The 14,423-nt window shown below is 46.1% G+C and overlaps 1 protein-coding gene across 1 annotated transcript in view; it reads right to left on the reverse strand.

Moving 5' to 3' along the window:
• Positions 1-1,748: 1,748 nt before the first annotated feature.
• Positions 1,749-14,423, reverse strand: part of LOC144132843 (N-acetylated-alpha-linked acidic dipeptidase 2-like) — a 40,941-nt gene continuing 28,266 nt past the window's right edge. The window contains exons 12-19 of the mRNA XM_077665538.1: positions 13,151-13,282; positions 11,369-11,472; positions 9,634-9,727; positions 9,442-9,522; positions 6,956-7,121; positions 6,203-6,284; positions 5,285-5,362; positions 1,749-3,519 (exon numbers count right to left, since the gene is read on the reverse strand). Coding sequence (XP_077521664.1) covers positions 3,327-3,519; positions 5,285-5,362; positions 6,203-6,284; positions 6,956-7,121; positions 9,442-9,522; positions 9,634-9,727; positions 11,369-11,472; positions 13,151-13,282 — 930 coding nt within the window. The 3' untranslated portion in view covers positions 1,749-3,326. The remainder of the gene's footprint in view (positions 3,520-5,284; positions 5,363-6,202; positions 6,285-6,955; positions 7,122-9,441; positions 9,523-9,633; positions 9,728-11,368; positions 11,473-13,150; positions 13,283-14,423) is intronic.

A 14,423-nucleotide genomic window follows, 5' to 3' on the forward strand; every position in this document is an offset into this window, starting at 1 on the left:
TTTTTTCAATTCGGTGTGAGAAGCTTCTGCGGAAGGCAAAGACATATTAAACCATGATTCTAGGTAGGTATGTTATTGTTGTTGCGACTGAAGGAAAGATGAAAAGGAACGTGCACGGGCCTGCCCACTGGCTCAGCTGAGCCACAATCACTGCCACGGGCAGACCGAGGAGGATTGTAAAATGAGAGAGGAAAGATTGAAAGAACAGGCTCGCGTCGCAACAACCGCGTCCGTCGACCCGCCGCGGTGGCTCAGTGGTTAGGGCGCTCGGATACTGATCCGGGGTACCCGGGTTCGGACCCGACAGCGGCGGCCGAGTTTCGACGGAGGCGAAGCGCAAAGGCGCCCGTGTGCTGCGCAGAGTCAGTGCAGGTTGAAGATCCCCAAGTGGTCGAAATTGTTCCGGAGCCCTCCACTACGGCACCTCTTTCTTCCTTTCTTCTTTCACTCCCTCCTTTATCCCTTCCCTTACGGCACGGTTTAGGTGTCCGCTGAGATGCGAGACAGATACTGTGCCATTTCCTTTCCCCAACGACCAATTTGCGAAGCGACAACGCTGGCTGTAACAGATACCCCCCTCCCCACCAATCCGGCTGGTATGGCAAGACAGACAAGTTTTATTAGCTCATTGGGAGAGGTGGAGCCCTTCATAACGCAACAGGTCAACCCCGCCGGAAGGCCAAAAGCCTTTGAGCTTCGAGGACCCAGTCAGCCCGTTCGATGAGCCGAGCGTGAAGCCCCGGCTCCGAGCTGCGCAGCGCGGTCTCCCATTGCTTATCGGTAGTGATTAAGGGGAAGTGGGTGATAGGGCAGGTACACATGTTGTGAAATAGGAAAGCTAACCCACTGCAGAATCTGCAGTTGTTCCCAAGTCCTGCAGACTCCGCCCTCAATTAAATTGGTTTTTCAACTAAATCATAAACCAATTTAGTTGAGGGCAGAGTAGGTATGGGAGAGAACTGCGGGACTTGGAAGGCGTGCAATTGAACCTGGTGCCAGGAGATTTCTTGCGTGCAAGGTAAGGACTTGTCGCCGGTGGTCGGTCGAGTCGGTGATGTTGGGCGATTTCATGATAGGTGGTCAACCGGTCCTAGTTGACTTCGAAGTTCGCGCTCACTCAGCATGTTTAAATACTTGTGTTCCTATTAAGTAATTAGATTTAAACGGTCTGCACTAATATACTGTCCATTGTTGAAAATGTCGGGTTTGGTTCTTTTTTGCAGCCATTGTCAATGAAACCCCCTACTTCTGGCACACGCAATCTTATAACTTACACCTCGTCTGTATCGAACGGCACCGCTGTTATTATTACCGCTGTTATCGGTACCGCTGTTATGGTGTAATTGTAATTTTGTAGTTCATGGGTATTGAAACACCAACAAAGAAACAATTATTGTTTCTGAAGCATTGGTAGTCCTGCGCTAGAAATAATTGATATTTGGTTTTAAAACTTCGATGTAGTTGTTCCATATACAATGGGAGCTATTGATGGAGAAACGAGTGGTTTTGAAAATGTCTAGTTGTGCTATTAAATCTTTTTATTAATGCACTAGAAGTGTCGATGTATTTTCATTTGCTAATTGTTCGCAGCAAATCGTTCACAGCACATCGAATAAGCGTCGGAACAAAAACAGAAAATTCTTTTCGCGCAAGCCAAATAAAGGCATTCAAACAATGTTGCCGTATTGCCAAATGCAGATGCGGAAATGTCTCCTACGACTAAAAAGATCAGGGGTTGGCAACATGTCTCATTAATGCCTTGTTTCCAGGATCATGCTTTAATGCAGCTTTTATCTACAAAACACAAAAGTAGAAAAAAAGTTATAGAAAACCGGATGACCCAAGGAACAAACGAAGGCAAGCAACATGCCGATTGCCAGGATAACAAATGGGCAGATGTAACACAGCGCAGGCAACGTCAATGAAACCGAAAACAGGAGCATATAGGAAAGACAGCGAAAACACAAAAGCTGACACAATTAGAGGAGACGAAAATGCTTTCAAATAGTGAAGCTGAAGTGTCCTGACGGTATATATTGTAAAGCAGGGCCCCAATCCTCTTTTGTCCCAGCCTCCACGAGTTGATTGTGATGTTTTCAAGGGTTGAAGATGACACAGTAGCTTTGACAGAGCAGCAGTGCTTGATGGTCTTCGCTAGCGAGCGTTGGGTGACATCACTCTGTTGTTTAACCAGCCATTTTGCACTACGACCAATGAATACTTTGACGAGACTGTCCATTGCTAAAGGTCAGCTGAAAATAAACTAGCCACGATAGCTTAAGTACTTAACAGTGTAAGTACTTATCCGACAGCGTAAGTACTCACGTACCGGTTTTCCTGTGGTCATTCGAAAGGAGTAGCACGAGGCTAAGACTAGACACTTGGCGCCAAAGTTTGCAAAGCTGCTTGTTAGTGGCCGACATCTTGCTGTCGCACTATATGTTTCTTCTTCAGCCGGTTTATCTGAATGAGAACACGTGACCGGCTTTGAAGAAGTGCCGCAGAGAACGGGAATAGATGAAGCCACAATTTCTTGGAAACGCTATAGTCCCTCTTTTGCTTTACATGGTGTCTAGCACAATCCTTGCGTAGATTTGAAGTATATCTTCCCACCGGATCGATGAACCACATTTCATGTTTCAAGATACAGTCAAGATACACGATACAGTCGTTTCATTATAACGAAACGGTTTATAATGAAATAACGAATATAACGAAGGAATGACGATTCCCCTTGGAAGCTCGGTCAAGGAAGCTACGGCTATAACGAAGCAATCGCCGGGCACCTTCAGCTTCGTTGTATCGAGGTTCAACTTCATTATAAGCGTATGTCCCCCTCTTTCCGCTGAAAATGTTGTTCTCGCTCATCTGTTCACACACAAAAAAAACTGCGCATTGAGCGCGCATCAGAAGCAGATGGTTTAGCGCCAAGGCTCTTTCTTCGTTGACGTGTACAGTGCAAATTACAAAGGCGATGCTGAATGGAACTGACGGAAAATGTTCAGCCAGAAATTAACAGGCAATTTCATCTTTCCGGTACTGCTTTGCGGCTTGATAGAGCAAGACAATCCTGGGAAACTTATGTGAACGAAAACGGACGAGCATCTAATGGCTGTAAAGGATGAACCGCTTCTCAACACACGCAGAAATGGCTGCATGGCTTGTTTTCGAAGCTATGACATCGTGGGTGGACACAGGTATCTCGTGACGGAATATCTTGTGCTTGAGAGCAATCCGTCCAGGCTCTCGGTCCGCTCGTGGTGGCTCAATGTCTGCACGCACTAAGTGCGGCTCGCTTAAGTACCAGGTTTATGAAAACGACGCCATCAGAGTGCGCCCATGAGAACATCCGTAGCTGCCCTGATGTGATGCGCCAATGAAGCTATGAGCGGCGCTGCGAGCGATGAGGAACCGACGAGTGCTTGCTTCAGGGCGGTGAACCTCGAACCAACGTTCGCATCGTCGAAGCTGATGCCGAACACGACGTGCTTGCTCATGTAGGTCGCCCATGTATGGTTTCTGCAAAAGGGAATTCAAGAAATTACAGAAGGCAGCACTCAAGACTACTTACTTGCTTTGAAGGCGAAATATGTTGTTAATTAATATTTTTCCTCCCTTTGTAATGGCACACCTACTCATAGCATGCAGTCGTAAGCAACGCATACGCTAGGCTCACCTTTATTCGTTGCGCAACCACGCGTTTTGTGGCTTATGAGTTGCATGCTCACCTCGCAATCTCGAGGACCTTGGTTCAATTCCGCGCATCTTCGCAAGAAATTTTTCCTTCCGTATGACGTAAATGGAAGTTTTGCGGGCCACTTTTCCTGGACGCTGACAACGATGCCAAGTTTACTTGCTAATGGGCCGCATAAGGCTTCCTCCGTAAGAAGAACGTCCGAGGCAAAATGTGCGTAATCGATACTTGCATAACGCACATATTGAATGACGGATATTGTCACGAGTTCTGTGGACTGCGGTCAAAAGGCCTACTTTCAAAGCTATTATCAAAGACGATAGGTTCATACCATATTGATTTTAATTATGGCAGAGATCAGCTTAAAAACGAGGTGTCACTGTCGCGTGTCTTTCACTTCGGCAATCCTGATAGGCCCGCGTAAGATAGCAAAGTTTCTAGTTAAGCATGCTACATTGAAGCACGCAAAGAACATTGACAACTGGATCTTGCTGGCACTGGCTTCACACTTCCGTGCGAACCAATTTCGAGACCGAAAATATTAGTGTTTAGATCTGGGTATCAGACTGCTGGAAGCACTGCATACCGGATAAGTACTGTCAGTCTTCACAAGACCCATTGGAGCACTAGAGCAAGGCTACAGCGCGTACATTTGCGAAACAGAACAGCCATTCAAAAGCATCCTCAGTTTTGCATCCTTCAGGCTTTGGTGAATAGTCTTTAAAACTGTAGGCTAAATTGCTTGTGATTAAACTTACGAATGAAATTGTGGCTTCAAAAGACAGCGTGACAACATGAACATTCTAGAGACCTCGGTACTGTGTGATGTCGGTGCACGTTAAAGAACCCCAAGTGGTCGAAATTTGCGGAGCCCTTCACTACGGCGTCCCTCATAGCCAGAGTCGCTTTGGGACGTTAAACACCCATAAGCCATAAACCATGAACACTATATACATTTACAAATGTGCCAGCATTTCTTGGCGCTGCTAGCTGTCCATCTTCAAAAATGCTGTGTGTGTCTGCACATTTCACGCTAGCCTGGTGCCTGATGGCGAAGGTCTCACGCCCCCCTTCCCCAACCACCTCCTGGTCACCTGTCGCCACATCTGAAGCCTTCTACATATACATAGCGTATTTTCGAACACACCAGCTTATTTACCAAACACAGCGCTGAGATTGGGTCTTACGTCATGTGCTCCTAGCGACCACGGCATGAAAGAATTGACATGAAAATTCGACAAAAGCCGTCTGGTCCTTTTTGCCTCTCCACGACGCCGTCCTTCAATTTTTCCTTCCTTCTCTTCCTCTTTTCTTTCCCCTTTTTCTTCGTCTGTCTCTACTTTTCTCTTCTCTCACTTTAGGCTTGCCTCTTGGTTCAACTTGCCCTGGGTTGGCACCGACATGCTTGGGGGTTCAGGCAAGGCAAGCCAAGCCTAATGAAGGAAGAACTACTACTGCTACTAATACATCTGCAACGGGCTTCAGTTACACTATGACTCACAGTCACTTCCCATTAACGGCTCTGGTCGCGAAACTACTGAGGAACGTCTTCTTTATCATCAACACGTTTAAGTCACTACGGTAACTTACCTGTACATGCCGCCAGCAAGGATGCCCGGACTGTCGATGAAAGCCCTTTCCAGGAGCACAAGTTTGTTGTTGAAGTTTCTAGGTGAGAAACAAGTTTCTAATCGTGAGTAAAGTCCATATAGTAGCTGCTAGGTGCGACACTTCAAGGCATACGATGCACGTCGCGGGACTTGAGGTTCTCTAGAATGCAAGTGTTTCGCGCAATTCTTTGCATGCCCTGACGTGGAGGAAAAGAGAGGCAGAGCAAGTCGACTTGGAGCATACGTACAGGCAGTTTTTGCCTGATGGAAACTGAATGTCTTCGCTTTCGATCTTCACTTATGCCGCGCAATTAACTGCTCTTCACGCAAAATCTTTGCCATTCGTTAGCGAAAAACCTGTCCCTGTTGTTGCTGTGGCATTGTGCTCTTGTTTTCGTGACCCCGGTAGAGTATACGAAAGACGGCATTTAAGACTCAGTGACCTGCACAGAAATTAACGACGAACAAGGAATGGCCCGTGGTGTGCGCAGTTTTCAAGAAAGACAATTACTACAGCACCAGCTGCAGCAACAACAGGAAAGCCTGAGGCACGACCTGACATTCACATGTGGCCGACCCAGTCAGAATGGAATACACCTGTACTGTCTAACCCGAGGTCAGATTAATCTTGTATATGCATTTTTTACTCTCTATTATTCACGTAAAGAGTTTGTGTTAAGATAGATACGCTCCAGCTCTTCAGTAGTCTACCCGCATTTGCATATTTTGCGCACCGAAAGTAATAAATTGTACCATTTATAATCTTTCTTGTGCTGTACGTGATATTTACATTTTGCTCTGATGTTGCATGAAACCCGATGAAGAGCTCTGCAGATGCCAACACACTTCAAGAGAATATATGTTTCTAGTTTTTGTAAATTTGAATGCCTCTACTCACTTGTGATCTTTATTGTGGTGTCTTTCCTGCTCCACAGCATCAGCAGCTTTCGAGAACCCCTCAACAGCTGCTACTAGTGGGCCTGGACACAAGCAAGGGAAGCTCAGCACACGCTGTTCACTAAACGGGAATGAAATACGCGCTAACATGGCGGCGTGCCCCAGCTACACTCTGAACAGAAAGGAGTAAAAAAGAAGAGTAAGGTGTCCTCTAGGATCGTCCCTTTTACAAAAAGGGAGTGCTCTGAGGTCACCTTGCTCCCCTTTTTACTCCTATATAGGTGTAATCATGTTTTAGAGAGTACACCATGGCATAGAAAACGATGGAACAGAAGTAGCCCAATTGAAGATGATTAATTACGGCCTAAAAATATGAGAATTTATGTCGCTCTCTTTCAGGTTGCTAATATCACGGTGCTAGAAGCATTTGTCGCTGCGATAAAACTCCCTGCCCTCGCGACAGAGGTAGGTTTCTGACGGTAACGAAAGATTATTCCCACATGCAGACATCACTGTCGGCAAAAAAATAAATCGGCCGTGAAAACAACTTTTCATCCGAAACTGATTCAGAATAATAATGTAGTGCGAGCTGTGCGGTTATTCATCTTATATTTGTTCGCTGTCAAGAAGAAAAAAATTCTGCCCTCGTTTTCAAAGAGTCCAAGGGGCTCCCACTCTGTATGAGCATCTTGCACCAAGCGCCTGTTTTGAGCAGTAATCAAGTGCAGCAGCCACGTGCTAGCTATCAACGTACCGACGTCGAGGCCCTGGTCCTCGATGTGGGTGGCGTACAGCACCCGCAGTTCGGCAAGGCTCTCATTGAGTGCAGCTGCATAAGGCCGTAGAGTCAGCGGCAGCTGTACCGACACCGCCAGTCCGTGTGCTGCCAGGGCCAACAGCTGGGTCACGGCCCGAAGGAACTGCTCGCCAAGAAGCGCGTGAAGCGATAAGAGAAAAACTTAAAAGAATTACAAGCTGCGCTTAACCAGCGTTGCACTCGTCCAGCTGCCACATGTAGAAAATTGAGACTTAAGAGCTGCGCGGTGTGCCTAGCGGGTTATAATGACACCCGGAATTAATAAAGAAGATTGTTTGCCATATTTACTTCATTAGCGAACGCACTTTTTTCCCAAAATCTGAAAAAGAAATGGGGGTGCTTTTATAACAGGAAAGAAAACATTCAGCAAAGATTTGAGACTGCAATAACAAGAGAGTAAATAGGACGGTGGAATAAATTCTTCATCCGGTATGACATCAACTTATCAATAAAAAAAAAAGAGCTTTGCAGTAGTTTGACAAATGCAGGGCAGGCGGACGATGGATAAAGATAAGAAGTAGACAGCACTGCTCTGAACTAACAACTTTGTTCCAAAGACAACCGAACCACACCTTTTATACTGTGACAGAAAGTTCACCAGTGAGAGGAGGCATAAACAAGGCTATTGAAAGACATTCGGCAATATACCTTAGTGCATTATTCCATCTTTCGATAACTTTGCGCATGCGTACTTCTGTTCTCTTTTGCTTATCAACTTTCTGTGACATTATAAATGGTACGGTTTGGGTGTCTTCTGAAATAAAGTTTTTAGTTCAGCGCAGTTGTGTCCACTTTTCATTTTTGTGCGTCGCCCGCTGGCGCTCCATTTTTCAGAATGATTACCAAAGAATTCGCCCAGAAACATACCTTGCGCTTTTAAACAGAGCACTTTTCAGCACTTCTTCTGCGCTAGAGCTAGAGCACTGTCAACCACTTTTATTTTAAACCAGCACATCGGATTCACATAGCGGCCCGCAGTTCTGTCCAAGGAGAGCAAATCTAGAGTTCACGCTAACACAACTCACAGCTTTTAGCGTGAAGCGTAACTGCAATAAGGCCGATCGAAGAGCAAAACCTCTTCATGAGCAAGCGTTGTTTGGATTGGTTCTTGGATTCCTCGCAAAGCATTCTTACGCACTGTTCGGTACGAAAGGCGACGTATATAGGCCCTGGAATTCGACAGATGGCGCTTTGTGTTATTGTGTAGTAGTTTCGACGTTCAAATAGGGCCCTTGCTAGCTTTCACTGTCCTCGTCAGCAGACTGCGCCCCAGAAGAATTGCGTTTCGCCTCTATCGAAACGCGGCCGCCGCGGTCGGGTTCGAGCCCGGTACTCCCGATCAGATATTCCCAGGTGGTCGAAATTATTCCCGAGCCGTCTATTACGGCACCTCTTTCTTCCTTTCTTCTTTCACTCCCCTCCCTTATTCCTTCCCTTAGGCGGCGCGGTTCAGGTGTCCGCCGAGATGTGGGACAGATACTGCGCCACTTTCCCCAACAACCAATTTTCATTTCATTTTCACCAAAAGGAAGAGGTGCGTTTATTATGCAAGGGGAAAAAACTAATTACGTTTGACACCAGGAGCTTAAACTGTAATCAGAGCTCCAATGCTGAGTAAGGTTTTTAATCTCAGCTGGACACTAATATGTAACACCTCTGGTACGCACAGTGCGCGCCACAGTGTTTCTACCCTTGTTCTGCGCTGCTAAATATACATTCTTGCAACAGCTCTCGTATTCTTCAAGCGCCTCCACTTGTATACAAGTGTGCCCTCTAAACGTACGCCTATCTCGTCAAAAATCGCAAGTGAGGACAAAGGATGAATAGATTGGACGGGTCAAGCCTGTTAGACATGTTGTCCCTGGTGTTCTTAAGCGCTTTGGCCCATGAGACAACTTCCTTTCAAGTATGCCATCTGTAACAAGGATTACTTTCAAACAAAGAGCTGAATGCGATGTCGACGCCACTGCTCACGTCCATGCGTTGCTTAGCAGTAAAGGTTATCTGCTGCCATGTTCGGTAATTGACCTTTGGTCTAGCTGCATTACCCTCTATTTCCGTCCCAATTTTTCCTTTACACTATTGCACACATACAGTGTTTAGTTGACCGGAACTTCTATAAGCGCCAATTTATAACCGATAACTTATCTGAAAGTTCGGGCTCTTCCGTGCGGATCGTTCCTGCCACGTGATAAAACGAACGAATAAGAGATCACAAATATTGGCCCAGAATAAACAAGGCGTCGGAAATGTAATATTTGATGCCATAGAACCGGGTGCATGTCAAACTGTGCGCTTGATGTCATAAATTACGTTACGATCGACATTTTAATTACAGAGAAAATGTTTCCATCCTTCATGCCGTGGCTAACACACCACATTAACGTGGCCTCCATAGTTAATAAGCATAACTTTCTACCTACCGAGAATTCCTTGTCGACCATCTTGTAAGCCATTTCCGTCTCGTAGATGGTGTGGTAAAGAGGCAGGCAAGAGTCGAAACTCTGGAGAAGATAAAACATACGAACACAGATAATGACAGATAATGAAAGAAAAAAGACCATGCGCAAATTTCCAATAATTTTATCCAGGTGCTGCAATTCTTTATTATTTACCTGATTTCGGCAGGCGTAACGGATGTCCACAGAGGCCACACCGAGGTCGTGGAAGAAGGGCGCATAATCACTGTCTGACGCTAGATCCAAGAACCTGCAACAAAATTTGGTTTCGACATGTTCTGCAGAAACGGCAAAAACTCACTTGCTGTCATGTCATTTAATTTTTATTTGCACGCAAGGGGCATACATACTGCAAGGCATATGATGAAACATTTGCAAATAGCTAGCGGTGCCTTCATGCAGTTTATAAAGCTCCTGACGCCAAAGGAGCATCAGTCGGCATAGGGTTGAAAGCAATAATTTAGTACTCAGAAAAAGACACCGTTGGGCAATGACGTAAGCACTAAAAGTAAACTTACAGAAGTAACGATTTCAAAAGAACTCAATAGTCGTACCTCAATGACGAGCAATAAGCCTGACGTCATTGATGCACGAGTGCATTTTTTTTTTGTAACAAAAAGAGAGTTTGACGCGGCAGCGTTAATGGCTCCATTCAGCGGCTTCTCTGCACACACAGCCATTGTTCTTTTCTTCACATTCACATGTTTATTACAATTATCACAACGCAGTTTCTGCATTCTTGTCTTCGAACTCTTTCACACTGCAGTTTACAAACATAATGTTACTCTAATTAGTACCTCATTAATTAGCGCGTCTGGAGTTCATTCCATTAGTTGCCACATTACAAAGCCTCATATTAAGCCAAAACCACACACACACACACATCCCCCTTCCTTGTATCTAAACCAAGTCAACTTGCTTATGTGGCCTAGTCGGTAGCGTGCTTATGCAAAATCAATTACGTTATAAAGTTAAGTCGTTCGAGACTTCCGAATACCTTTAATTCACCAATACAAGTTCCCTTTTCATTTCCCTTTATTCCACACATACACGCATGACGTGGGTTTTTCAACACAACACAGGACGACGGTGCATATTCCGCTCAACGGGAGACTTAAAGCTTTCGCGTCGTTGGATAGCAGGTATGAATCTTAATAAGGTAGAACTTTGGGCTTGTTGGTGCGTCACTTTTGAAAAAAACATAGCGCATGAAGACAGGACATTGGAGAGACAAAACAGGACGAGCGCTCTTCCTGTGCGTCTCTGCTCTGTCCTGTCTTCATGCGCTATGTCTTTGTCAAAAGTTGAATAGCAGCGTTGCTTGCAGCATCGCATTCGGAAAAGGGTTACTGAGGGCCATTAATATCGCTTTTAGCGAAATCAGTTACATTGTTCTTCCTGCCTATATGGTTGCCGTGTGTTCGCCAGCAAAGACGAATTGTTCAAAATTTCATTTAAAACGATCTTTTGCCGCCACTCGTCGCAAACTCGTAACGTCAAGACCAGAAACGGAGTCCGTGACCAGCGTTTGGAAGTGAATGGCGATTTCGCAGTCTCAGAGATCCGCCCTAAAAAATAGGCCACGACTTCTCGGAAGTTTGAATGGGAATACCAGTATATCAGGTATTGACCTTTCCTAGCTTATAAAATCTGTTTTCAGTGAAAAAAAGCTTCTTTGTCGTCAGAACGAGGCAATGTATTGATATAGGAAAACACACACTTGCCGTGTCTCTATCAAAATGCGCTAAAAATAGAAAATGAAATGGAGACAAAAATATCTGAATAGTGGTGAAATCGGGACGGGAGGAAGTATTGAGAAGGAAGGCTATTGCTGCATTTTTTTACGCGTAATGATATCCATTTTGTTGTATAATAAAGCGCTGTTACATACCTGGGCTCGCTGTCGGGGTTATTGTACGAAGGAGAGTTCATAAGCCAGGTGTCGAACACAGAAGCCCTTCCGTCGGAAATTTCACTTTTGTCGGGATTAGGAACCTACCGACAAAGCGATCATCAAGAGAGAATGCATGACGTGAATAACAAAGGTGTAAATGCTTCAAAAGAGCAAAGTCATGTTTTTATTATCTACTTCAAACATTTCTACGTTTTTGAAAGAAATTTAGGCGATTTCCCCCGGGCTAGAATAACATCAAACTACTTGTGAAATTCTATGAAACACATACGGCGACATTTGTCCTTGGTGTCTCATTTATTTTATTCCTTGCGACTGCCCTGTCACCCCCCACCCTCCCTCCCCGTCAAAAGAAGTTAGAGCTGCAGTGTATCATCTCCTGCAGTAAATAAAATATGCAGCAGTGACGGGTTTAATGCCGCAATGAGCGCGGCGTTTCGACGTACTCTGTTGTTGCGACTGTAGGAAGAATGAAAATAAAAGTGAACGGGCCTGCCTGCTGGCTCAAGCCGAACCGCAATCGCTGCCACGTGCACATAGTAGGAGAGTTGACATATGAGAGGAAAGATTTACTCTCTGCCCCATAAGTGCATTAGTACCAGGACCACATATAAAACATGACTGCAGGTGGCGCTTCTCGAAATTGCTGCGATGGCTTAGACAGACCGCCCTACCTCTTCTCCCTTAAGTAAAAAAATGGCGGAGAGAATTTCGTGGACAAAAATTCGCCAGCCGTGTTTAGAAGAAAATAAATTGAAAACGTCAATATGACCATTAAAAGCACACCAGCCTTAGCATATAATACCAATGCGTGCAGGAAGACCGACAAGAGCGCCGATTAGAGCCCGCCTTTACATTCGACACATGCCGGTAATAAACACCTTTTAGCATACTGTATACCGTGTTACCGTGAGCCCGCGCGCCATCAATGCGCATGCGCAAATCGCCTTGAGGGCACCAGATGGCGCCAGGTACCCGACAGCTGCGCGGACGCCTGAGTCACCGGGTCAGCGCGTGCGCACTGGTGGTGGGCGGTCTCCCGGTACTCCGGCAGCGGTAACGGTAACACGTTACACGGTATGCTAAAGGTGTCTACTGTCACGCTGTCGCCACGCTCTCTGAATTTCCCTGAGCTTTCCTTCTGCAGTGCACGTGACTCGCCAACGCGCCTTTGTGCACGCTTTCCTGTTTTCACCACCCCCTTTGCCGGTATGAGTAAGGAGACGATTTCTTCGGTGTGCCACCTGCGGGCATAGCGGCTACAATTTTATACCAGCGCTTTTGATTAAAGTCACTGTTCCAGTGACTTTACCTCTGATTACGTCGAGACGCCATCTATCGGGCGTTCCACCCATTTAAATTTATCAGTAGCATGCTCTTCCGTCAGCAGTGCCGGCTTTCCTGTTTATTTTGCTCCTTGTCATGATGTACCCGCCGCGGTGGCTCAGTGGTTAGGGCGCTCTGCTACTGATCCGGAGTTCCAGGGCTCGAACCCGACCGCGGCGGCCGCGTTTTGATGAAGGGAAAACGCAAAGGCGCCCGTGTGCTGCGATGTCAGTGCACGTTAAAGATCCCCAGGTGGTCGAAATTATTCCGGAGCCCTCCACTACGGCACCTCTTTCTCCCTTTCTTTTCTCAGTGCCTCCTTTATCCCTTCCCTTACGGCGCGGTTCGGGTTTCGGCCGATATGTGAGACAGATACTGCGCCATTTCTTTTCCCCCAAAAAACAATTTTCATTTTTCATGATGTCATCTCCCAACCTTCTTTGCCGATTCCCACACCAAGTGGGCGAGCAAGGGGCTGGCGGATACTTCCAGCGTTCCGTTCCCTTGCACAGCGATGTCGACGTTGACGTAGGCAACAGCCTGGTGGCTCAGCTGCACACGGTGTTGCTGCACAGAATGCACATACTTTAAGATGGGGGAAGCACGAGGCTTTGGCGCATGTGGAAACACTAGGAACGCTAGCGTCCCCTTCTTAGTGGGCAATTATCATGTAACCTTTAATATTGCAGGAGTTATTGCATTCGGCCTTTGGACAAGAAACAAAGCAGGGCTGATTGGAAAAAAAATTATTTACATATGTACACAGGCCGAGGTTACCGGATACATTGACATTCACAAGTAGGCATGACGCTAAGCATGTAAGGCGAGCCAATTAAAGAGGTACCATAAGCAGCTTTGGGCAACTAACAGGAATTGCTTGTGAGCGATTTAAGACGTTAAAACATACCTATTCACAGAAGAGTGAAACAGCAATAATCTGACACGGAAGAAAAGGCGATCTTAGCGCCAGCTTGGTCTAAAGACCAGAACAAGACGATCGTTTTTAACAGAAATGAATGGGCACGACCATTGCCGGAGGAACTCTTCCTCTCCCAAGAAAAAGAGTTCCTCTGACACGAAACCGATCAGCTCCCTTCGAAGACGGCCAAGTGCTGGCCACACAGCGCGGCGTCGAAAGCCACCAGCGACCGCGGTGCATCGATTGCGCCATAAACAAAAAGCAGAGCTTACTGCGAGGAAAGTACAGCACAGACCTCTGCAGTCTGCATAACGTGTGACATGAGAGGTTAAAATTAGATTAGACACGGTGGGAACCGAAAAAATAGAATCAGCAATCAACTGTCACTATGGTACTAGAGTTACCTATGCGAGAAAGCTGCAAATCGCGCGAGTTGGAGCAGGTGCTAAAATTAAAAATGAAATTGTGTAAGTAAGGGCTTCGATCAAGAAATTAGCACTACGTGTACACGCATTAGCCACACGACATCGTGACAGACTACCGCGCTAGCAATGGTCTGCCAAGTTGATTTTTATTTCGGTATGGAAACATGGCGGGATAAAAGTCATTTGAGGTCAAAAGTGGGGTTGATTGGCGAATGATCTTGCGGCGAAGGACAGCGCTTACATGAAATTGAATGAGCAAGTCGAGAAGCCACCTAGGGGGTGTGCCACCCCTATCAAGCCGGGTTAAGTCAGCGTCATGTTCCCGCTCTCCTCTGTCTCGTGCAGGTCCTGTTTCTCGCTGCAA

This window comes from Amblyomma americanum, chromosome 5, assembly GCF_052857255.1.
Source record: "Amblyomma americanum isolate KBUSLIRL-KWMA chromosome 5, ASM5285725v1, whole genome shotgun sequence".
NCBI classification, from domain to species: Eukaryota; Metazoa; Arthropoda; class Arachnida; order Ixodida; family Ixodidae; genus Amblyomma; species Amblyomma americanum.